A 24,822-nucleotide genomic window follows, 5' to 3' on the forward strand; every position below is an offset into this window, starting at 1 on the left:
TGGGCCCTGGGGCGAATGCCCCACCGGCACTGCCTGTAGTTACGCTGCTACACTCCTACATGGCTTCTCCTCCAGGTCTTCCAGTTTTCCTCCCAGATACACAAAGACGCGCAGGTTAGATGATCTGATGACTCTGAATTGGCCCCATGCGTGTGGGTGTGGATGTGAATGGATGTTGTGATGGACAGGCTCCCTGACTATAGCAGACCTCTGCTTTATACCAAATGATGCCAAGATAGACTCTAATAGGTGACCCTGACTTGGATTAAGCAGTTTTTAAAATGTTATGTTACTGTAATGTGTGAACATCCCTTCATGTTTTAAGAAACATATGCTATATTGTCAATGTTTTTACCAAGTTATAATACATTAAAAATAATCTCACATTTAAGATGTGTTTCTGTGAATATGAATGAAAATTTGCTTTTATAATCAACAACAATATCACTTCAAAGCTGAATTCTAGATTTAATAGCTAGGCTAACACATGCAAAACTGATGATTATGCTATATTATTAAAAGCACAAAAGAGAAGATACCATTTCATTTTCCTACCTGCTTAATCTGGACCAGGGTTGTGCGGGGCTTCCAGAGCCTATTCCAGCGAGCACAGGGCGCAAGACAGGAACAAACCCTAGGCAGGGTGCCAGTCCATCGTATGGCGAACAGACACACATACCAAACACACACTAGGGCCAATCCACCTAACTTGCATGTCTTTGAACAGTGGGAGAAAACAGTATCAGCCAGAGGAAACTCATACAGAAACTGGGAGAACATGTAAACTCCACAGAGGGAAGACCTGGGACATGAACCTACCACTGTGCCACTGTAAGGAAAAATAATGTATTCAGTATTTTTCAGTATGAACAACTTTTTGTGCAATTACATATGACCTGATGTACTTCATGAGTATGCTTAAGGGGCTGATCACCTCTTCATACTGACTTGCACAAAAGCCCACCAATCATTATTACCGGTTATATCAAGAAAACGTTAAGGCACCTGGGTTTGATAAATTTGAACAGTACATAAATATGAATTTCTTACATCCTAAAATGAGGGGCAACCCCTAATTATAAGTGTGTCTCCATACTGTATCCACAAGACATATCTGTGAGGCTTTTTTATGATTTGAATATGTAAAAGTCTTCTGCTACCACTGTTAACACTTCCTTCTTCTGTTTACCTATGGAGACTTCAACAACCATATTATGGAATAACTCACAGAAGGCTTGATTATAGATTTCTATATTCTGTAGAAATTTATGTGACAGCAAGACTCTTAAAAAACTACTTTTTGGCCTTCTGTGTATGAATGCGACTTCTATACTTGAGTTCATCCAAGTGACAATCTTTTTCATAATTCATTTAGCAAAGGAGAAAAACAACACAGCCATTTCTTTTAATATACGAATGTTAATCATTTTTCCAAGGGATCACACATGTATCTATGAAGTTATATATTTAATTTTTATGTACATTAATATTTGTAGGACATCTTTGTACATAAATGGACATAAAACAAACTCAGTCACATGAAAAATGTACATTAAACATTTAGATTAAATCTAGATGGGGACACTTTTTAATAGTTTACAATCATAAAAAAAAAACAAAGTAAAAGTCAGGTATTTATAAAATAATTTACATTTTCTTCTAGTTTTTTTTTTTTTTCCTTTTAATATATTTAACTGTATGAATAGCGAGGCAGTTAGTCTTAAATGAGCTGTCCCGGTCGTTTCCAATATAATTAAGAAATGCAGTTCATGCTTTGATGAGATCGCTGAAAAATTAGCTACTCTGGATTGCAAATTTTCCTCCAATGTTCAAATGTGAACCCTGGTTAGCACAAGTGCCCGGATGCTGTTTGTAAGCTTCCAGCTCAATCTGTTCAAATGACCACTGGATAATGTAAACATAAATATTATACAAGCTGATATCTTTTTATGCAGTTCAAATACTGTTACAACCTCTCAGCCATATAAGTAGTCAGTCTGTATATGTTCCTTAGTAGAATATTGTTTGTTTTGAGTTAAATAAATTTTTCTTTGCTATACAGAGTCATTAACAAAATTTCCGTGTTTTTACCAGTTTGCTTTGATACTTCACAGAATGGCCTCCATGGCCTACCACATAAACATCCAACAGGTATGATCTTCCCGGCTCGAGCCCTTTGATTGTTTCTGTGGTAACGGCCTTCTGTAGGTTTTGGCTATGGAAATATTTGCAAAGTACTTTTTCCGACTTCTTCCTGGTGTCTGGTCCCATGCATTGATTCTGTTCCCGCCTCCTCTGCTCCTCATTATAATTATCATCCACCTCCTTTTTGTAAATGCAAAACTTATTCCGCTCCTGAGTGCCTAGCCATGCCACGGTTGCTGATGTGCAGGTGCGAAGCTTATCAAAGGCTTTGATCCTTGTATCCTCAGGCAGGGAAGGGAACGGCTGTTTGTTTGGCCTAGTGGTGGCGAGAATCTTGAGCATCGATGCCCCTTTTCTGCTGCCTCGAAGGCGAATAAGGTATTTGGCTTTGGGCTTACCCCTCAGCTGAAAATGGCGCACGCCTTCCACATTTTGAGACAGAAGTAGTTTACCATCTCTTCTGACTTGTATCTGAATGGCATCTAAACAAGAGTGCACATAAAACATGACTTTCTGATGTGAGGAAACTGGAGCAAACCTCAGGAACTTGCTCCCTTTTCTCTTAATAAAAACATCAGTGACCTTTCCGTCCTTCAGCTCCACGGTCTTCTGCTTCGCCTCTTCTTTAGTCTTGGCAAATGTACCCACATAAGCAGTACTCATATTTGTGACAGTATTAACTGCAAAAATGTCAAAATAGTACTGCGTATCTGGTTTTAGATCTGACACAGTGAAAATGTTCTTATTACCAATACAGACTTTCTGAATGTCTACTTTTTGCTTGGCAGCATATGACCGAGTGATCTTGGCTGTAGCAGATTTGCTCAGAGGTCGCTCCTTCCCAGAGTCATTCTCTGATGGAAATCCAAAGTGAGAGAAATCAAAAGGGCTAAAGTCCAGTCCTGGTTTTGGCACAATCATAAATGCATCATCGGCACTGAGCTTGGCCTCCACGGCACAAAGGCTCTTGAAGTTGTGCTCCTTGTTGATCACAACGCAATACTGAATAGGCTGTTTCATAAGAGAACCAGTAGGGCTTGGTTTCCAGGCTAAAGTAATGGTTGTACGGCCTAGAGATGTCACATCAACCCGAGGATCATAGGGCATCTCTGGGTATGGCTGGTCCGATTCTGGAGTTGTAGTTGCATAGACCTTGAAATTTGTATCTTTCTCAGTAGAATGAAGTTCCAGTTGATATAAGCCAGAGGGTGAGCTGGTTGCAACATATGATTCCACATCATTACCTTTGTATGAGAAAAGCTCTGTACCTTCTTCTTCCATGATCTGTTGCTTTTGTTGATCTAGAGGTTCAGGTTGTCCTGTAAAACAAGCACATAATGCAATCATATTCAAGCACTGAAACTTGACAAAACAAGGCTCAAGGAGCAGTGTAATGTATATGAATGTGTATATAATAAGGGTTCTTCTTCTGTTATTGCTAATGAGATCTGTTGTTCTATATAATGTGTAACACAAAAGGATAAACCTGTTTCCTGTCACAGTCTACCATTACTTCAGCATTCTTACACTTTTTGTTTTTCTGTTTTCATATAACAGACTCCAGCACACAAAATAAGTCTGTTTTTTCCATGTATGCCATTTTAGGTACTCCTGGTACATACAATAAATAAAAATGCCACATAGAGATAAGAAAAAAACTGTAAACATATAAAAAAGCTTTTGAGTGGTAAGAATACAACTTAACAAGAAATGAAAGATGTATAATTAGGATATTTGTGCATGTGATTGGCTCGGTGACTTCAGAAATCTGGTAATCCAAGCATGGTCCATATGGAGTTTACATGCTCTCCCCAAGTCTGCTTGGAGTTTTTTTAGGTGCTGCCCAGTTGAAGTCCCAGAGATGTTGGATGATTTTAAGCTTACATGTGGATTTATGGGGATGTGAGCTTTGTGATGGACTGGCATTGCATCAAATGAGGATTCCTGCCTTGTAGTGAGTGTAGTCAGGACAGATTATGGTGCCCTGTATACAGCTGAATATAAAATTATGGTGAGTCTCTCATTCTTAATGCTTACACTGGTAAAATAATGGAGGAGTGGAACAGTTATTTACACAGATTTTGTTTCCTGCTTTAGAATGGAGGAACACCGCCCAGAAGAGAACTGGTGGCAATTCTGCTCTGACTTCACCCCTCTTGTCAGGACCAATGAAACATTAATGTCACCAAGAGACGCTGTCAGTTTGACAGTGAATTTCACATTGAGCAGATGATAAACTCAAAGTACGTTCCATAAGCAACTGGTGACTTCACAATGGCATTTAACCATTACATTAGTCACTTTTGTAGTTAGCAAGTTCTGGCAATTAAATGGGAGTCTCCTAACTGAAGCCCCCGACCATTTAACAACTTGCCTCCTTCCATTTACTATATAAAAAACAATTTCAATAAACAGATAGGCATTTGGGTCACATTTTAAGGAATCTGATCCTATGACTATCAAACGTGCACTGGCATGTCGATCTCATAAACGCACATAGAGCAGCTCTTTCAAACTGCTGGCTCCATTGTTAAACTACAGGCTGCATGCACCCTGCTTGATGTGCACAGTCACAACAAAAACACTAAAACAACTGCAAGCTGTAATCCTAAAAATAGTCTTGAAGCAGGAAGACAGTCATAAACAAATAGGCAAACAGGCACAGACAAAAGTATCCAAAAAGGCACAAAAGAAACACCAATCCAAAAGTCAGACAGAAGCTTAAAAAATAAATCACAAAACTCACCAAAACACAAAAGGGGTTTTAACAGAGGTTTTGCAAAGGCACTAAAACACATTACTGGAGTGAAGAACTACAATCTGATTTCACTTGCTCCTGCCACCTGATTAATGCTACGCAACAACAGACTCGGACAGGAGGGCCCAGGGGCTCATAACAGGCCAAAGGAGTGGCTGGGGTCAGAGTTCCTGCCATGTCCTAACAATCGTGACATGCTTTAATTTCTGGTTAGTTTGGAAAATATGCTGTCAAGTGTGCATTGTTAAGTGTAATTTTTTTAGGATCCCCTTAAGAAATCCCATGGATACATTTGCCAAGTGCTTTGCATAATATATAATATATATTTAACTCTTCATTCTTTGTTAAAGTGTACCCAAAGGAAGTATTGTATTACAGTAGACTGTTCTGACAACAAATTATTGTGAAATAGTGAGTAAATAGCTAAGGAGCTCTTATTTTTCTATTAGAGATAACGGTGTGCTGTGCCCTTACTCTGTGAGTAATGTTACACTACATAATAACTGCCAACAATCTATCCATGTTGACTGTTTGTGATGTATGATGCACACCTTTTTTTAAAATATACAAACATGAATAATGCCATCTTCAGCCTAATTGATCTCAGGGATATTGTTCTATCATGAAAGAAAATGATACACAGTAGAACAATATGGTGAACATTCTATATTCATTGGATACACAGTTATGAGAATGTAAGCTTTCAAAATATAGATTGAAAGCATTAAGTCAAAGGCAGATACTATCATAGGCACTATGAGCAAAATTCCTGGGTGGAAAATGATAGGGTAGGCACCAACTTTCATGATAATATGTTGAAAGTCCTAATGGAATATTTTGTCAAGGCATAACTCTAAAGATGTCAGCTGGACTATGTAATTACTGGCACAAATGTATTCATCACATATAAGCTTTCACTCTGGGAAGCTTTACTGGAAGGTTTGATTTGTATGACATTAAAGGTTAATGTAAGGTAAAATAAGCGATATGATAGCAAAATACTACTGCTCACTAAATGTGCTCAAGAAAGGAACAGTCAACAAAAACAGAACTGACTACATCTTCATAAACCTGTGAAAATGGGTCAAAACCTAATATCAAAAGGAGGCCACACTTTATGCTGTTTATTACCTGAACCGTCACCACTGGATTCTTCTGGAAGCTCCTGCAGGCTTAACTTCCATTCGAGTGGAGCATCGCAAGGCGTCACTGTCACTGAGAGGGGGGTGTTGTCCTCTTCCACCACAAAGTAATATCTTAAAAGGAAAAAATGAAAAACTACTTATTGAAAAAGAGACTGGAAAATGAAACGATAATGATAGTTCATGTGCTACAGTTAGCAAGGTTGGAACCATAATGAAATAACATTATTGACATACTGTAGTATCCTTATTTCATTAATATACTGTAGTGCCTATATAAATATATAGGATCAGACATAGGTAATAATAATAATAAAATCACATATCTGCAGTTTGAAAAAGGTATAGGCTGAACAAAAAAAAAATCTCTTTTACTTGAATGATTACCAAATCTTCATTTTCTAAATTTAATTCTTCCAGCACAGGGTTTTGGAGAGCTGGAGACAATGACAGGTACAAAGAAGGAGCAAACCCTGGATGGAGCTCCCCTCCACTGATACATTATGCTGAGACAATATAGAGTTACAAATCATCCTTACAGCTATCTGTACTCCGGGGTAAATAGAAAAAAAATATATAAATGGGAATAACTGGATACTTAAGGCATTTCAGTGGGCATATGAATAGAAGTCCAAGTGCCGGGAAGTGGACTGAATGATTGCTCCACAATTCACTGATGGCTGCTAAAACAGACTATAAGATGAACATGTTTTTAAGGTCTTTAGGGTGTAGCAGTGTTTTATTTATTATTATCTTTGACTTGTACTTTTCTAAAAGGTTAACTTTCTCACTATAATGAGCTATTGGAATATTCTCCAATAATTTATTTACCAAAATAAAAAAATACACTCTTCTAGTAATACTAATACCTTTTGGGTGTATCTCTGAAAACGTAGCCACTGATCTCAGCTCCATCTGGAATCACAGAAGAATGATGATAAACAGATTTGTCACGAATTTGCATCTGGAAAAGTTCTTCATCTCTGGTAGGTAACTTCTGTGCCCACGCAAAGACGATGAAAAACAACACGATTGAGACAGGCACTGGAATGGTCCTCATCCTGAAAAAGAAAAGGGTTTTGTTTAACACTCCAATAACAAGTTGTAAACCAGTTATATGGCCTGGACTTTCATATGAATAATTAGTACAAGCAGTAATTTTTTTTCATTCTGACATTTCATTAAACTTTACAATTTAGAATTGCTGCTCCACACAACCCTAAATTGGATTAGGTGAGTCTGGGGAAGAGATATACAAATGGATGACCGATTTGGGATACCATTATAAAATTATAAAAGGGCACTGTGATAAAAGGCCCGTAAAGTCCAATATCTCACTAAGCAGTTGCTACCCGTATGAAAAGTAAAAGCTGTTGAAATCATATGCTGTAAAAACTGTAGGAAATTTTCACATAGGCATAAAGTTTCTAGGAAAATTACTGATTTTATGGGGATGATGGCTAGCTATTTTCTATCAAATTCTTCAAAAGATCATGAGATTTTATTTTCGTGACATGTCTGATTAGTTAAGGATTCCTTAAAGTTCACATAATATGCAGATATCTTTAAATGCTTAAAGTATTGTTTATTGACTATGGAGTCATCAAGGATCATTGAGGAACACGTACGAGCAAACCCTATGATGGATTCATTGCAAACACACTTGTGTACACTCAGTATGGTCCACCTTGGAGTTGCCAATTAATCTAACATTCAAGTAAACAGTTAAAAACTTAGACATGGAGAGAACTTGCACACTAAGCCTCAACAGTGACCAGGCTAAGAGTCTAACCCAGGTCCCAGTAGCTGTGAGGCAGCAATGCTGTACCACCATAAGTACCTGTACAAGAAACAACAAAAACATGTCAGAAAATGATATGTGGTCTCTCCCATCCATACAGTACAATACCCTGCATTTTGTCCTGGAATAGTGCTAATGTTAATTCATAACATAACATTATCTCTCTCACTTAATCAAGCTGAGATTTGTCGGGTAATATAGCCTATTTCAGCAAGTCTGGGAGAAAAGCAAGGACAAACTCTGGACATGGTGGCAGTCCATTGCAAGGTCCACTCACGTTCAAATCCATGAAGGACAAATTTAGAATTGGCAGTTAATCTAACATACACAGATTTTTGGAATGTAGAAAAAAATCCAGTGTAGTCAAAGAACAACCGATGGAGACATCAACCAGGTGTAGGATTCAAACCCTGGATCTGTGAGGTAGCAGTACTAACCACTGTGCAATCTAATTTGAATTCACATTGTAAAAACAAAGTCTAATCCAGCAAATATACAGATACCACTAAATAAATTGCTTTGATCATTCCTTAAATGGTGTCAATAGTACATACTGTAGTAATAACTACATCCTTGTTTGTCTACTAACAAGCCATCAGATGAAAGCTGTTGTGTAAGGTCTTCTGTAAAACGACAACTGACTGACTCACTTACCTTTGTACCCTGAAGCAGAAGCAGTGCTTTATGGTTCTAAAACACTCTGTTTATTGAATTAACTACATTGATCATGGTTGATGGAATCTAAATCCCCAGTGATTTAATCAGAGTAATGATAGCCGATTATGTACAGATATTTTAGTGCCATTTACTGCTTTTGTGGGCCTGCCCTTTCAATGAACTCCCTCCATACTTTGTTCATTACTTTACCGTCTGCTTTCTGATTATCTCAATTTAAGGCCTGTTTGATTCATGGATTAATTTCTTCACTCCTGAGTCTTTAAAGCTTAACTGTTTTTTAGGAGTATGAACTGGTTGTCAAAATTGTAAATTAAATTGTAAATTAACCTTTTACATCTCACTTTCAACAGAAGATGTTCACATCATTTTTTAGTTAAACTTTCAAGAGAAATAAAATTTAGCACAGTTCAACATATGGCAGGGTTAAAGAAATGTTCATTCTTAAAAGAAACAAACAAGAAAAAAAATAACCTGTCAGAATAAAACTGAGTGGTCCTGTGTCCCCCAGTGGTCTAGGATTTTCATGTGACCTACAAAATCGGCCCCCACTTCAAAACCATGCTGTCAGGTCAGCTGCCGAATCCCTAATGCCTCAGAAGGAGCGAGTGTGATGACGTGTGTGCTCTGTGACAGACTGACATCCTATCAGCTCCATGATTCTGCTTTATGCCCACAGCCGCCTAGTTACATTTTGGCTGTGAATGATTAGTGATCAGTATTAACAAATCAATCAAATAGCTAAATATTACTTTTTACATAGTGTCAGTTTTCAAACCATTAAGAAGACATCTAGGACATTCCAATTACAACTAGTCTACCTATCCATTCATTTTCTGAACATGAGTGCTTTCTATTATTCTAATGGACATGAAGAGAACATATCCATATCAGTACTGTATGAACCTTGCGTCCAGCATCACAAGAATAGATTTTGCCTCCCTGTGACCCTAAAAATTGGATAAAGAGAGTAAAAATAAACTGGATAAAGACAGTAAAAATAAACTAGGGACAAAATAAATTGTGTTTGAAAAGCCAGTTGAGGCCATTTGACACTTAATGTATGACAAACTTTCTTATACCTTGGCTTATGTCCATTGTTATACCTTAAAGAGGCATTACACGCAAACTCTCAGAGGCCAAAACCACGGCATACTTCATAAGATTTTTTTTTTTTAATTTACATGCAATGGAAGTTTAAAATAATTGTGATTTGCATGCTTGCTGGAAATAAATGGAAATATTAATTTTAAATATAAAAATGTATATTTAAATCCAAATCCTTCTATCAAAGAAGCAAATTACAGGTACTGCCTAGATTAAAATAGCAATATCATAGCTTCAGAAGAAGATATTAACTTGTAGTTATCAGAGATGTTAGCTTTTGTCGGATGTCTGATCGATATTATCTACTGGCAAGTGGCACAGTAGTTAGCCTCACAGATCCAGCATCCTGCATTTGAATACCACATCTGGTTGTTGTATAAGCAGAGTTTGCATGTTATCCCTTTACCGACATGGATTTTATTTCTGGTTACTCCAGTTTTTCTCCCAAACACATGCATATTAGATTAACTAATGATTCTAAATATGCCCACTGGGTGTGTGCATAAGTGGGCACTGTTGATGTTCAATTGCTTTCTGCCCTTTACTTAAGGGATAGGCTTCAAAGACCATGAATTTTAGCAAACAGGTTAAAGAATATTGTATTATATCTTCAGTTTCTGCATAATGATACAATTTTCATAGTGAATAAAACTTAGAACTAACTAAAGAGATGATATGTACAGTACAGTCCATTGACTAATGTGTTTTTTTGTGAACAATGACACAGGTTCAATATCGCAGTAAATTGTTTATCCTGCCTCTAGCCTATACAGTAGAATTCTTTACACTATTGTAAAGATGCTTTTTGTACTGTGGCTTGGCTTAAGGATCGGCTACCACATTTAAACCTACAAAAATATTGAAACAAACATGTCAAGGAATTAACTAATATTGAATGTCTAAGTGTGTTGCTCATCGGCCATGCACTATCAAAACACAAAATATGGGTTGTGACCAGTTGGGGGCACTGCCGAGGCCCCAACCCCAAACATAGACAACCCAAATAAATTATTCTTTAATCCTCACAGCTCAAAATAACAATCCACCCAATACACACACATTTAATGCTTCCTTTCTCTCTCTCTCTCTCCTTCTCTTCTCCTCCAATGAGTTTTTTCTCACTGCCTCCCGACTCTGACTCCCCGAGCTATGGTAGCAGTCTCTTTTTAAGGTGGACCCAGGAGCACTTCCAGTGACGTGACGTGGCCAGTTGGAAGAACTTTTGGATGATAAGGAAGCCAAGGAGGTCCTCCCCCAGCAGTGCCCTCTGTCGTCCCTCAGGTATCCCTACAGGGCTGTATTTCTGAACTCCAACTCCCATGCAGTCCTGTGGGTGTCCAAACTGGGACTCTATATGAGGGAACTGCTCCCTTTCATGCTCTCTTGCCAGTTCCAGTAACCTTTGGGCATCCCAATCAGGATGGGAATCATAAGGTGTCCCAGCCCGGTATTGCCCTATTTATTCCATCCTCCATTATGGTATCCCAGACGGGTAAGGAATTCACCTCCATCCTGGGCAGGACAGCCATCTGTCCTCTGGGGCATCTACAGAGTACATCAAAGTCTTTCATCTCTAAGGTTTAACTTAACATAGCATAAACAGTGTCATCCAAGTATGTTAGAGGCCAGAAGGATCTGTTCACTGTCCCAACCCAACTGAACTACCAATGAACGCCAGTTCAGCAAAATTAAATGCAAAACCTACAGTCTCACTCTGTTTTTTTTATCACATTCAGATAAATTAGTAGCATGAGAAATGTGTAAATTCTAATTCCAAAAAATGCAACCCATATGCTATATTTAGAGCCTATGTTGTTTTGTCAAATAAGGAGGTTTAAAATAAAAGCAAGCTTACATTTTATTATTTATGGTGTACAGTACAAGTTTACATTGGCCTCAACTTTCTAGTAACATCAGTATCAGCCATGTTTTAAAAAAAAAGTTTAAAAAACAGAAAACAAAAGGAACATATTTCTAGTAGATTAGTTCCTTAATTGTCTTCACAAGAGTTTGAATTTATCTGAGGTATGGACTTATCAGTGTGTCAGAAGTTCAGTATATGATTGCTGGCCTATGCTCACTCTCTACTGTGGACATCTAGCTTTGTAGAATGGATCATTACTATTGTGAAAAAGCCCTTTTGTAAAAAAAAAAAAGGTCTTGACACTGAAGACTTGCTCTACATCCATAATGGGAGCCTTTATTACAAAAGAAAGGTCATTCCATACCATTACACCACCACTACAGGCTCACATTACTGACACCCAGCAGAACGTACCCCCATGCACTCATTTACTAGTCTTTCTATCAGCATGAATGAGGAGCAATCAGGATTCTTCAAACTAGGCAATGTGTTTTTTCCCCATTTTTCCTAAATCCTCTGCTTGCAAGACTTCCATAGTATGCTATAACCATATATTTTTGTTTTATATTTATAAGAAAATAACTTTTTTGGAAAATCAGCTACTGTACAACATTCATTACAAGATTTAGCACCATGTTTGTAATCAACTGTTAAATGACTAATTGTAGCCTGTTACTCTGCATAAGCCATTCTAGCTTCTATCAACCAATTTTCATCAAGGGTCTGTTTATGGCCACAAGACTGCCATTGGTGGTTATTAAAGACTCCTCTAGTTGAAGGGTTTTTGGTAGTTGCCTATCCTCCAACAACCTTTCCCAAGGTTTCTTCTATTTTTCCTTACAAGGTTTTTTTGGGAGTTTTTCCTTGTCTTCTTAGAGAGTCAAGGCTGGGGGGCTGTCAAGAGGCAGGGCCAGTTAAAGTCCATTGCGGCACTGCTTGTGTGATTTTGGGCTATACAAAAATAAATTGTATTGTATTGTATTGTATTGTATTGTATTGTATTGTATTGTATTGTATTGTATTGTATATATAAACTTGCTGTCTTTAGAATCTTCATCCCTGTTATTGTTCTTCAGTACATGCTGGAGGGTCCATCGTATCAGTACCATCCTGTTTTCATTAAGACTGTACACGGAAATGATGCGGTCAATTAACTCAATTAATTTTTATCACAAAAAATAAAAGGGACCATTGATGTGATGTAATCGACTGTCCTTATTTTCCCTGAATCTTCCATCAGGGTCATGCTGAATACTGACACATCCCTACTAAAGGGCACTACAAACCTTCCCACTCCAAAAGCCACACTAAAAAGCTTCCACACAGTATGTATTAGATAATGACTAAAATCAGTTCTCCCAGATAGTTACTGGAGCAGCTGATAGACACACTGATCACCACCTGAGAGGCCTGAGATTAGGACTTTTATTTCTTCCTTAGAAGACACATACTTCAAGAACAGTTTGCTTCACTGTACTGATTAGAATAAACCTATGAGTATGCCAGCAATTACTGGAATAGTTCAAAGAATATGAAAGCCGTATCTTGGCACTCCAGCTACTGCCTCTCCGTTACAATATACAGTACACATGGTATACACACAAACACACACACACACACACACACACACACACAAAGTAATGACCTATGACCTTCGTGTAATACACTCTGCCACTCAGCAAACATTTACACAACCATTAATTGAAATTCTTTGCATTATTTTGCTAAGTCCAAGCAATGGCAGGCACATTTGTCTAAATGCATTGAACTGTAGTTTACTCTGGTAGCAACAGGTACAAACCAGTAATCAACTTTAAATAGAAAGCAAGTCCGCTGCACACTGGCACATCCACACTCAAGTCATATCACAATAATTTAGTCACCAACCAATTTAACAACGTGGAAGTATTGTGGGAGCAAACTAACGTAAACATGAGGAGACGGGCAGACTCAGGCGGTGCCATGTATTTTCTCTCTCTTCACAACTCATCTGTTTCCTCACATACTGTAGCAAAGCTGACAAATGGCAGAAGGCTCACTAAGTTTTCACACTTCTAACTTCTGTTTGCAAGGCTGACACTCTCACTCCTAAGTATAAACGTAAAGGTGCATTTGTTCTCCCTGACTTTCACCCAAATGGCACCTCATGTTTCCGGGTAAATTAGCATGTTCATTTTTTTTTTATACAGTTGCATTTTTAGCTCATTGTCTTCTTCGGCTTCTCAGTTCAATTAGTATTTCGCAACTAATTTTCACTTTTAGATTTTTGTCACAATATATATTATCTTGTCTGATCATTTGAATTTTAATGTAAAAAGCAAACAAAATTTATGAGATTTGTGTTAAACAAAGTGACTCCTAAATATATATTCAGTTGAATGATGATATCTTTGATTATTTTGCCAATAGACAATCTTATTAAGTATTACTGTTGTATGCCAATGAACATCTAATTTATTTACAGATAACTCTACATTAAATAAAAGAAATCATTAGCTGTATAATATTGTCTTAGGGAAATAAAACAAAATAAGAGCTAATCCCCAGCTGAGGGAAACAACTCAAGTATATACCACATGTTTTCATGGCCCTAGCTGCACCAAACCCACTAGTGTGGCCTCTCAGCCTCGATTGTTTGTACAAACTTGAGTATAATGGTGATCCTGTCACCTCTGTAACAGCTCGGGTATTTGAACAAACCTCATCTGAGCCTGTTATGCCTGGAAAACTTCATGAAACACCTCAACTACAACACATGACATTAGACAGTTTATACAAGAGAGACGACCATTCATACTGTCTGGTTAATACGGCTGACTGATCCTTAACTATTCTAAATCATGATCATCATTATACACTTTAGAAAAATATCACATTGGATGCCACTAATATCTTCCCTAAATATTGTAGGGTAAAAAGATGCATACACAGAATGATGGGGGGCACTCTGTTAGCCCAGTTATAATGGCATGGATAGAATTTCTTTTTTCCACAATGCTGAAGAGTGCGAGTAACATACCAAAAAAGAACTGCACCAGGCATGTATAACCTGCCAGTAGAATTTGCATTTATTCTTGCAATTAATTTTGTTCATCCATCCCTCTTTTTACTCAACTCACCAGATCCAATTTCATGGTCACAATGAAACACAGAGCCCATCCCAGCTGCTCTGGGTACAAAGCCAGCACCAGTTGTGGAAAGGTCACCAGGCTGTATTTTTGTTTTTGGGGGGCTATAGCATATACTAACAGCACAGGGCACAAGGCAGGTGTGAACAACATCCAAATACATGCACTCTAACTCACTCTGAACCCAAACTGAATGTTTCTAAGATGTGATTAGGTAGATGTATGTGGTGCTATACAAAAAAAAGAGTTGCAGGCTTGTTACCTTTGCCATAAAAATTATAATACTTTTTAACTATCTGTTAATTGGATTTCTTTATAACGGCAGAACATGAAAGAAGTGTATTTATGGGTTGACAAAAGAAGGATCATTTACTTTTAACATTGCATCAATCTACAATCTCAATGACCCTGAATATGATTAAGCCGGTTCAAAGGTGTACAGAAGGAAGATAATTAAGTCATCACACTATTTTTCTTTAATTGCTGGGGGTATATCTATATGTCTGTCCATGTATCAGTCTGCTCATGACCTGGAACTTTTGCCTATCTTGATAAAATACAGAATCTGTAACTATATTCAAACTTCCTGTCTGGTTGTCATTCTATTAACGGTACTGCAAATTGTGTGTTAACAGCTATTCAAACTAAAAGTGATGATTATGATATTCAGATGCTGTAAATAGTATGGCAAGAACTTGCTTTTTTTAAGGAAAAGAAACCAGACTTATTTATGTGATTTCTGCAGTCAGACACCTGGTATCTGTTATGTTGAAAATGCCAGCCTCACCAAATTTACAAGTTAGGGACCTTATTTTACATAGATATGTATTATTACTACTATGATTATTATTATTATTATCATTTCATTATAAACCACTTCATTGATTAAAATTTACATGTATATGTTGAAAAATATATCAAAATCCTGTTTATGTTCTCAGATATTTAACAAATCTGTTTATGTATCTTTAACTATTATTTCATATGCACTGTATCTTCTGAGCAAGAACACATTTGTCATTCTACTGTTCCCTCTTACAGAATCACTTTTATGGTACTGACTACAACTATTCAGTTTCTACCATTTCAAAACATGTCAAACACCAGCAACACAAAAAAATGTCTATTTTCTTCATTTCACCTTCCTCTGTTACTGACACACACAAGTTATGAGTATGGAACATGCATAGCCATTGCAATGCATCATCACCAGTTTCACATTATAAGCTTTATTGCTTAGTGGACGTCTGCAGACTGTTTTCCAAAAGCAAAGGACATAAGCTGGGGAAACATTTTGTTTTTCTTGGCTGAAGTGAAAAAAGTTTCATATTTCACAGTATTAAAACTAATAAATGGTTGTGATTCTGCGGCAAGCAATTGGGACAAAGGCGTATTTCTCTCCTAAAATGCATGTCTACATTGTACATTTTTTAAAGTGGCATTTACTAGTGCATTTTTGTGTCCTATACGCAATCATTTCTCTCTGTGTCAATGGCAATAAAACGAATGCTATATTGTTCTAATTAACTTTATTTACTACCATACGGCCATGGGCATCAGTAGGAGAAGATGTTTTTAATATAAGAGCTGTGTTGACAGCTACAATATAAAAGATGTGACTGGTTTTATGAATCTGGATGGATGATGACTGGAACTTTGAGAGATTACAAGAATTAAGTAAGAAAATGTGATTTTGATGCACTCACATTTAAACTGCCTTATTCTGCCTTCAGTCCAGTGAATAACCTCTGGCTACCACAACTATCAACTGGATTACGTGGATTCAAAGATAGCTGGAAGGATATGTTTATTATTTTTTGCTTTATTTCACTATAGACATTAAGTCATGGTATATATGTATTGTGTATTGGTAGTTCAGATCTAAGCTGAATGAAGAGCTCTGCATGAACACAGAACATGCAAATGGGACCTCTTCACTAACACACACATAGAAAATGTCATTGACAAAAATGACATGCACATAAATCAGTTTCTGATGGGATGAGTGGAAAAACGACAAAAAACGAAAAAGCAATTGCATTCAAAGAGCGCCTCTTGTCAAGATTTCCTTCAGTATTTATGGCAATATAAAATCTGACAATGTTGAAAGGCAATAAAAAAGACCATCTGATGAGCACTTTCAACTGCAGGTCACGCCTGCGCTATGCTGATGCTCGGGACCTGAAAAACGGTTTACAAAAATAAAAATGATGGGGGCTGAACTTGAAGCAATGCATCTGGAATAAATAAAGCCTAATGTTTAATTACAGAGAAGAGAGAATGGATGATTGTAATTTAGGAAGGGATAATTTCAAGGCACTGCCTGCCACAGCCTTGTCAGCTTTGTTTTGCTCCTTTTCAGTTTCAAACTTAAAAATAAACCAACTCACATGTGAAGGTAACCTTTTTGATGTTTACAACATTGTTGCCACATCACAACAAAATCAGCTTTTTTTCAGTAAGAATAATGGCTTTGATTTCCATGAGTGCACTTTTGCATAAATCTGAACGTGCCTTAGTCTTTCCCCTCGGCCAAATGTTTTGATTAATTCTGAAGTTGCCCCTTTTTAATTTATTACTTTTTTTCACATTTTCACTGCTCACAAGTTTTAATCAATGTCTTCGGCATATGGCTGACAGATTAAGTGAGATCCTAGCAGCACTCAAAAGGCTATAGATCAAGTCACAAGTAGCTCCAGCCACAGAAGAAAAAGATTTGTTGTGTTAACCTTCTACTTTCATATTAAAATCTGTTTGTGACACATCTGTCAGCTGATTTATTCTTTCTTTATCTGTATATGAAAGAGAGTGAGTGACCCCAACACTTTACCTGAATTGTGTCAAGAAGTGGCGAGAAAAATGTCTATGTTGTTAACCAAATCAGCTTTCCAAATGATCTGCTGGTTTGATTTTACCACCAGCATGCACTAAATTTATACACAAGCAAACTTTAACATGGAAGACTCAAAAGAAAAAACAAAATCTTTTGTGCTTATTTTGCTGTAGGGGATTTCTTGTACTCTTTAACATCCAACACTTAAGGTAGACTTTGTTTGAAAAACAATTTTCTTTGTTGTGGAAGCCATCCATAAAAAGAAGAAAAAACGAACAGGAAGTTTAAAAATGTCATGCTGTCTGGATTTGAAAAAAAGGAAAGCATAAAGTAAATTGTGAGCAGATTTTACTCATATTACCCCATACTTACTATGGGGGATACATGACCTTTTACAGACCGTAAAGTGAAAGGCTAAGGTCAGAAGTGAAGCCTGCAAATAACCACAGGGTACGTATGTGCTAATATGTGACGCAACTTCATGTGATGAACTTTAACTGAAGCGCAAGGCTAACTGTGTGCATTATTCTCTGCTGTGAACAGTAAAATAAAATATAAAAGAATGAGAAAAGGAACAATACCAATATTAAGACCTACCTAAACATTTCTGATAAGAAATGCAAAATACTTAGGTGCAAATAATTTTTCTTTACTCAGTGCATGCATGATGAGTGTCATTCTATAGGCTAAAGCAGGGAAAAAATCACCAGTGTTACAGAGGCAATGAAAAAATTAAGTTTCATTTTTTTACACTTCGATTCATCATTATATATTCACATTATTGCCTACTGTCCCTGACCATGCATGACTTGTGGCTTCTATTCATTGTTGGTAACAATTTTCCATTTGCACTGAACACACTGCACTGTATATTATAGGCTGGACATGACACTACTGGAATCATTAAAACATAATTTAGAATGAAAAATCAAACAATCAAAAAAAATCTAACCACAATTTACAGAATTACACATATGTGGGCCATGCTGGTGGTCTGATCTTAAACAAGAACAATAGCTGATGCAAATAACATTATTCTCTGCCTTGGATAATCATTAGTATTATTATGGCTATTATTATTTTTGTCACTGGGTTCTTTGCTGGTGTCGATAGATAGATAGATAGATAGATAGATAGATAGATAGATAGATAGATAGATAGATAGATAGATAGATAGATAGATAGATAGATAGGTCACCTGGATTATGTCATGTAAAATTCCACTTTGACTGACTAGTCGCACAAAGTAAAAACTAACAATTTCCTCTTTATGTAAAACACCAAACCACCAAATGTCAGAGCCAAATTTATCCTTAAAGTCCACCTTCAAAGTGAGTCTGATCCGCATGCGGTCAAATCCCATATACACACAGACACACAACATGCAACTCACGCACACACAAGAACAAGCCGAGCTTCTAAAGGGCGTAATTACAAACAAATATCACTGGGAAGCGCAGATGCATCTAGATAGCTGCTTGCTATTTTTGGTTACCACAGCTATGCAATTTTGCCAGAAGGAGAAAGGAAAAAAAAAAAAAGAAAGAAAAGGAAAAAACATCGATTGCCCGTCGATTTTGAGTTTAACTAACTGCTGTGCACAAACGATCTTCCAAAGCTTCTTAAGTATGTGCACCAAATAAAGTTGCAGAGGCACGCCGAATGACACACATATAGTGTGGGGATGTCGTGCTAACACTGGTGGATATCTTTCAGCTTCACTTTTCATATGCAAATTGCGATTTAGTTAAGGGATGTCACGGAAAAGTTCTTTGTTTTCTGAATTCTCATGCAGTACTGGTATCGCGGCAGTATATAGATCTTTGAATTAACGAGGCTATTAGGAGTCGGCTTTAGTTTGTACAGACAACCTGCCCTAGTGACAAAAAAGAATAAAAATCACTGTACTAATCGAAATAGAGGAAATCAAACCGCAAGACACAACATCATTATTTCTCAGTGCTATTATTTAATGCTGTAAGGCGATCTTTATCGGAATTACACATGAAATAAACCCTTTGATTGCCGTCGTACCGATGACCTGAAGACGTCCAGCCTCTTCCTACCTTCCACTTTCACCTTGATGCGATCTTCTATTGACCCGCTGATCAAAGGCTGCAAGTAGAACTCGCTTCTCCGGACTGTCGCGTCTGGATTTGTACTTGTTTTTTTTCCTCAAAAAAGCTCGGGAGAGTTATTTATCTATTTATTTATAAATTATTGTTGAGAAGAATTAATCTGTTGACGTCTGGCTCTTTTCTTAGTAGCACAATCACGTCTTTTAAAAATGTCCAAATGACCTGCTTTAAATAAACTTCGTGTATGCCAAGACTGCCGTGCGGCGTAAATATATTTATTTTTGCTGTTCTGCTATAACTGCGAGACGTACTTGGCATTTGAATAAATGCCCAAAAAGCGATTGCTTCTAAAATACAGTAAAATGTATTTAACAGTAGGCTATAATAGTCACGAAAAACACAAAGTTTGTGTAAGATGTCGGCTTAAAGTACTCGTTTAGGAAAAAGTTCGGGACACCACGAGTGAAGAAGTATGTCAGTCCCAACAGGTCGGTGGCCACATAAAAAACTGATCGCACTACTCGAACTCGCCACCGAAGGTTTCCAAACCCGTGTCCGCATGTGCGTGCACTTCTATGCTGCGGAAGCAAACCGATGGACTTCGTGATAAACTAACATGTTTGTGTTCACAGGCATGCCGATGGATTAACAGGTGCAATACGCTGCAAGTCCTGCATGAGCGGTTTAGGATACCTTCATATATAGAGAAGTTTCTTTTCTGTCAAACAACTTCCATTTATCCAATTTGCAACACGCTAGTTTTTAATTCAAATATACGCATCATCATATCGAACTGGACTAATTTCATCAGAAATCTTCGCCGAGCTTCATATCCGACGCGATACGACTGAAGTGGTGCACAGAAATAGAGAAGTTCGCTGAACGCACCAAATGCGATCGCATAGTCTGTGTCAGAGAGCCTCAAATTGTTTGCTAATCTCGGATCTCCAATGCTTTGAAAGTCAGTGAAGGACTTTTCTTTTATTCGATTCGGTAGCAACCATATCAAAGGTAGTGCATTTTTTATTTAACATTTAGCTGGCGATATATTTTTGTGTGTTTAAAAACTACGTTTAACGATTATGTGAGACGCAAGACATCGCGTGCGCTTTATTAACCAGGCTGATTCAAATGTTCAGTGCTCAGAATCGTAAGCGGTATACACTTGTATTTCACGCCTTTCCCCTACAAATCAATATACCAGGGTGTCACCAAAATAAAATTCTGTCACACACAAGTGAAAAAAATAACCTTGTTGTCATACAGAAAAAAACAGGGTAATAAATACAAAAACAGCAACAATAACAGAAAATCGAGCAACACATACTCTTTTGCTTACTTCGACATTGACAGTTCATTATATTTTAAACAACTCATTATCTCAATAACAAAAATATCCTTTCCTTTACCTTCTTAGAGTTTTTCCCAGTTTATTTCCAAAAGAAATCTTCCGATTGCAAAGTAGTTTCTTTTGTAAATAATGAAAAAGAAAAAAAAAGTCTCAACTAGGATTAATGTCCTGTGCGGATTACACAGGAATATAGTTGTCCTTTTCTCTGTCTCACAAATTCCTCGGTCTGGCTATGGCAAAAGGGGGTCGGATTAAGAACTGTGGTGCAGCTAGGAACTCTAGAGGATTTAATTTGTCTTCAGTCTGTTTTAGTATCCAGAATCTGGCTGAGAGTACCTCCCCTGCCGTGTTAATGCTATTGAGAGTCGAGCTGAATTAAACAGCAAACTGGAGCAATCTTTCCCTCTCCACTCTCTCAATAGTAATCCGAAACCCAGCCCACTAGTTCCAGACGCACATCCCAGTAAACAAAAAACCAACCAGAGTTCACGCTTTTCAGCTACGAGGCCTATCAGAAGCGAGGTCCCCGGCTGACATCACTTTATGAATGAAAAACAATGTCCACTAAAGATGCATTAACTGCCGGATAGCGGGAAGTGTTTTGCCACAATCTGGTATAGCAAAGCAGAGGAGTGACCGAGCTGTCTGTCCTGCGGGGAGCTCCGCACACACTGTGGCGGGCTGCTGCCTGCCTGGCAAAGTGAAGGCGCGATCAGTGGTCTCTTCTGCTTACTTGCTTTGGAAAGCGTTGGCGCGTGGAAATTTCCATATTTTTCCCGTAAACACCATGACTGGGATATGCGTTAGAATTTAGAAGTCCTTTAGATTAAGAGACATGAAGAGCCTTATCTGCCTCACCCCCATGGACCCTCCCTGCCCCCACTCCTGGCACGATGACTTATTATTCACTTAACTTCTCCCCCTCTTCCATTATATATTTTTTCCTTTCGTGTTATCAAACAAAGCCGTGCACAACTTGTCTAATAGCCCAGACACCTTAACTACGGGGATCTCCTACTCATTTCCCTTCTATAGGTTGAAGCGTATTCATTTTCTCCAGAATGGACTAATTTGTTACACTTGGGAAAGTCTTTACAAAGACAAGGGCCACCTGGAGACGAGTTCCATCCTTTACAGACTTTTATAGCAGTAAACTTACAAAAGAAAAAAAACACACCTTATATAGAGATCGGTGCGCTTTACCTCAGTGTGATCGTGAGAATGTAACATAATCTCGTTTTTGTATAATGACAAAATTATCTCAACACGGTTATTTCTAAACGTGGTAATAAATGTCAAACACTACTAGTTTTACTGTCAAGTACATCGCCTTAGAGTTGATTACCAGCTGTACGGGTTGTTTGTTCTCCATGCATCGTTGCATATTAATTTACGCCTCAAAGTTGACGGAGCGGTCCATGGGAGCCCCATGCGTGGCCGCTCCTTGCACGTTCATTCTTAGGTTTGCTCGACCAAGACAAGACGAGACCTTCTTCTGCCGGTGTCACGCCCTTCCAGTGTTCTTGTCGCCGATTCCGATGGTTCCCGTCTGTTTCTTGCTGCGGACACGAAGTGCTCACTTGTCTCTTAGTTTTACAATTTTTGGTCTTTCAAGTTCAGTTACATGTTTTTTGACCCATTCTATACAAGAAAAACTATTGTTTACATGTCAATGTTTAGACGTTACAACTTGATTGAAGTGCCCTTTATTTTAAAATCTGCAGGATGCCAGGACGTCGTCAGTTAACTTATAAAGATTTCACTCATTTTTATGTAAATCCCAAACTCAATTTGGGACGAATATACAGATTCTGCGTAAATTGGCTTACCAGCGCCATCTACTGTACAAAAAGAAAAACAAATTAGACTCCACAATAATTAAGTACCTTTACACTTGTTACAATGGAGTTGTACAGTACGTCATTTTGTAGCCCGCTCGGTCCTGAACAGGATTGCGGCGGGGCCGCTGGAGCCTTTCCCAGTTAGCATGGGGCGCAAGGCAGGAACAAACCTGGGACAGGGCAAATATTAGCACTTTTTGTTTGGTCGACGCCTTTATTCAAGGCACTTTATACACCACCCGAGATACCTCTGGAAACCCTGGTTACCTTTTGATTATTATTTTTCCAATTGCACAAGTAACTTGCTCATGGTCACACAATGTCAGTAGAAGGCTTGAAACCGACTACATCAGGGTTTGAGGTCCAAAGCTGTAACCACTATGCCGTTTTGAAAGTGGTGACATTAAAAAAAAATCATTGATGTTAAGTTATTTTTGAACTGTGTAAACTCATAAGCAAAACAAGTGTGTAAAGAAATCATGTAGTGAAATATGAAACATCCGTCCATCATCCAAACCCGCTTTATCCTGTACAGGGTTGTGGGGAAATTGGACCCTATCTCAGTAAGCGTTGGGTACAAGGCAGGAATAATCTCTGGACAAGGTGCCAGTCCATCAGAGGGCAAACACACAGGGCCATCTAATCAGCATATCTTTGGGAGACAACCCACACAGATACAGGGAGAATATGCACATGCCATGCACGGAGGATCTGATACGTGAACCCGGCCTTGTAGTTGCGAGGCAGCAGCACTACCACTGTGCCATCCAAAAATCTAACATCTCTAGTTGTATTATATAAGTTCATAAAATATATGTTTTTGTGATGTAAAGATATATATATGATTATTTTTAATAAAATAGTGTAAAATGGCAAATATGACAAGCTCTTTAAGAAAATCTTGCACTATGAAATATGAACCATTTTTGGTATAATTATATTGATTAGTAAAATACATATTTCTATGATGTAAAGTAACTTATTTTTGATACATTTTAAATAACATTTTGTAAAATGACAAATATGATGTACGATGAACTATAAAATATTATCTTTATATATAAAATATAAAAGGCACACATATTGTTACAATCCTTTTCTTGATGTGCAGGAAAACTGAAGTAAATTGATCAAGAAATGCAAGAAATGTACTGAATCCAGTTTTATTCTTGTGGCTGGCAAGAGTCAATTCCAGCTGGATTTGACTTAAAGCTGGAACCACCCTGGGTGCCAGGCCACTGCCAGGTATGTCTCTCCACAGACCTTAGATCATCCATGCTGGATCCATTAAAAGTGACCCATTAATCTAACTTGTATATTTTCTGGGATGTGGGAGGAAAATGACTTGTACAGAGACAATCACCATGCAACAGAGAGAACATTTAAAATACACTGTGACCTAACACAGATTAAAGTACCTTCCAATGATGGCGAATTTAGAAATGTAATGGAATGAAAAATGTAAAAAAAAATCAAGACTTACACTATTGCTTCATAAATGAGAATTTAATCTATAGTTAGGTTTTGATGATTATTAATTAGAAAGTCTGATTTTGTTTATGTTCAACACCATGAAGCTTTTTGAGAGGCTGGCCCTGGACTGTATGAGTCCAAGACTACTTGGACCTACTGCAGTTTGCCTATTGAACTAAGATTGGAGAAGAAGGTGCAATTATCTGTCTGTTCCAGACCTGATCAAAGCTGGTGGCACTGTGAGGATTATGCTTTTTTGATTTTCCCAGTACCATCCAGCCATCCCTGTTAAGGGGTAAGCTCAGAGATATGCAGGTGGGAGAGTCTACGGTATCCTGGATATTGGACTGTCGGGCAGACCACAGTTTATGAGGCTCAAGGACTGTGCCTCTGATATGGAAGTGAGCAACACTGGAGCACCACAAGGAACAGTCCTGTCTACTTTTCTGTTGACCCTACACACCTCAGAGAATAAATACTGTATAACACTGGGTCATGTCACTTGCAGCATTCATCTGAGGATTCTGCACTAATGGAGCGTATTGACAAGATGAGTGTCAGAGAACAAGTTATAGGACTAAAGTAGAGAACTTTATTTTCTTGGTGTAAAATATATTGGACATATC

General features: G+C 37.8%; 1 protein-coding gene across 2 annotated transcripts; it reads right to left on the reverse strand.

The window, feature by feature from the left end:
• Positions 1 to 1,449: 1,449 nt before the first annotated feature.
• Positions 1,450 to 21,341, reverse strand: ndnf (neuron-derived neurotrophic factor). 2 transcript variants are annotated; one of them, XM_028802174.2, is made up of 4 exons: positions 20,941 to 21,341; positions 6,915 to 7,106; positions 6,035 to 6,159; positions 1,450 to 3,464 (listed from the first exon to the last, which is right to left on the reverse strand). In XM_028802174.2, exons 2-4 carry the CDS (start codon positions 7,103 to 7,105, stop codon positions 2,068 to 2,070), a joined length of 1,713 nt encoding a protein of 570 aa, XP_028658007.1. In that variant the 5' UTR covers position 7,106; positions 20,941 to 21,341; the 3' UTR covers positions 1,450 to 2,067. The 2 variants fall into 2 exon arrangements, with proteins under 2 accessions (XP_028658007.1, XP_028658008.1); XM_028802175.2 differs by lacking the exon at positions 20,941 to 21,341 and adding an exon at positions 19,520 to 19,544.
• Between the last annotated feature and the right edge of the window lie 3,481 nt (positions 21,342 to 24,822).

Source organism: Erpetoichthys calabaricus, chromosome 5, assembly GCF_900747795.2.
Source record: "Erpetoichthys calabaricus chromosome 5, fErpCal1.3, whole genome shotgun sequence".
NCBI lineage: Eukaryota > Metazoa > Chordata > Cladistia > Polypteriformes > Polypteridae > Erpetoichthys > Erpetoichthys calabaricus.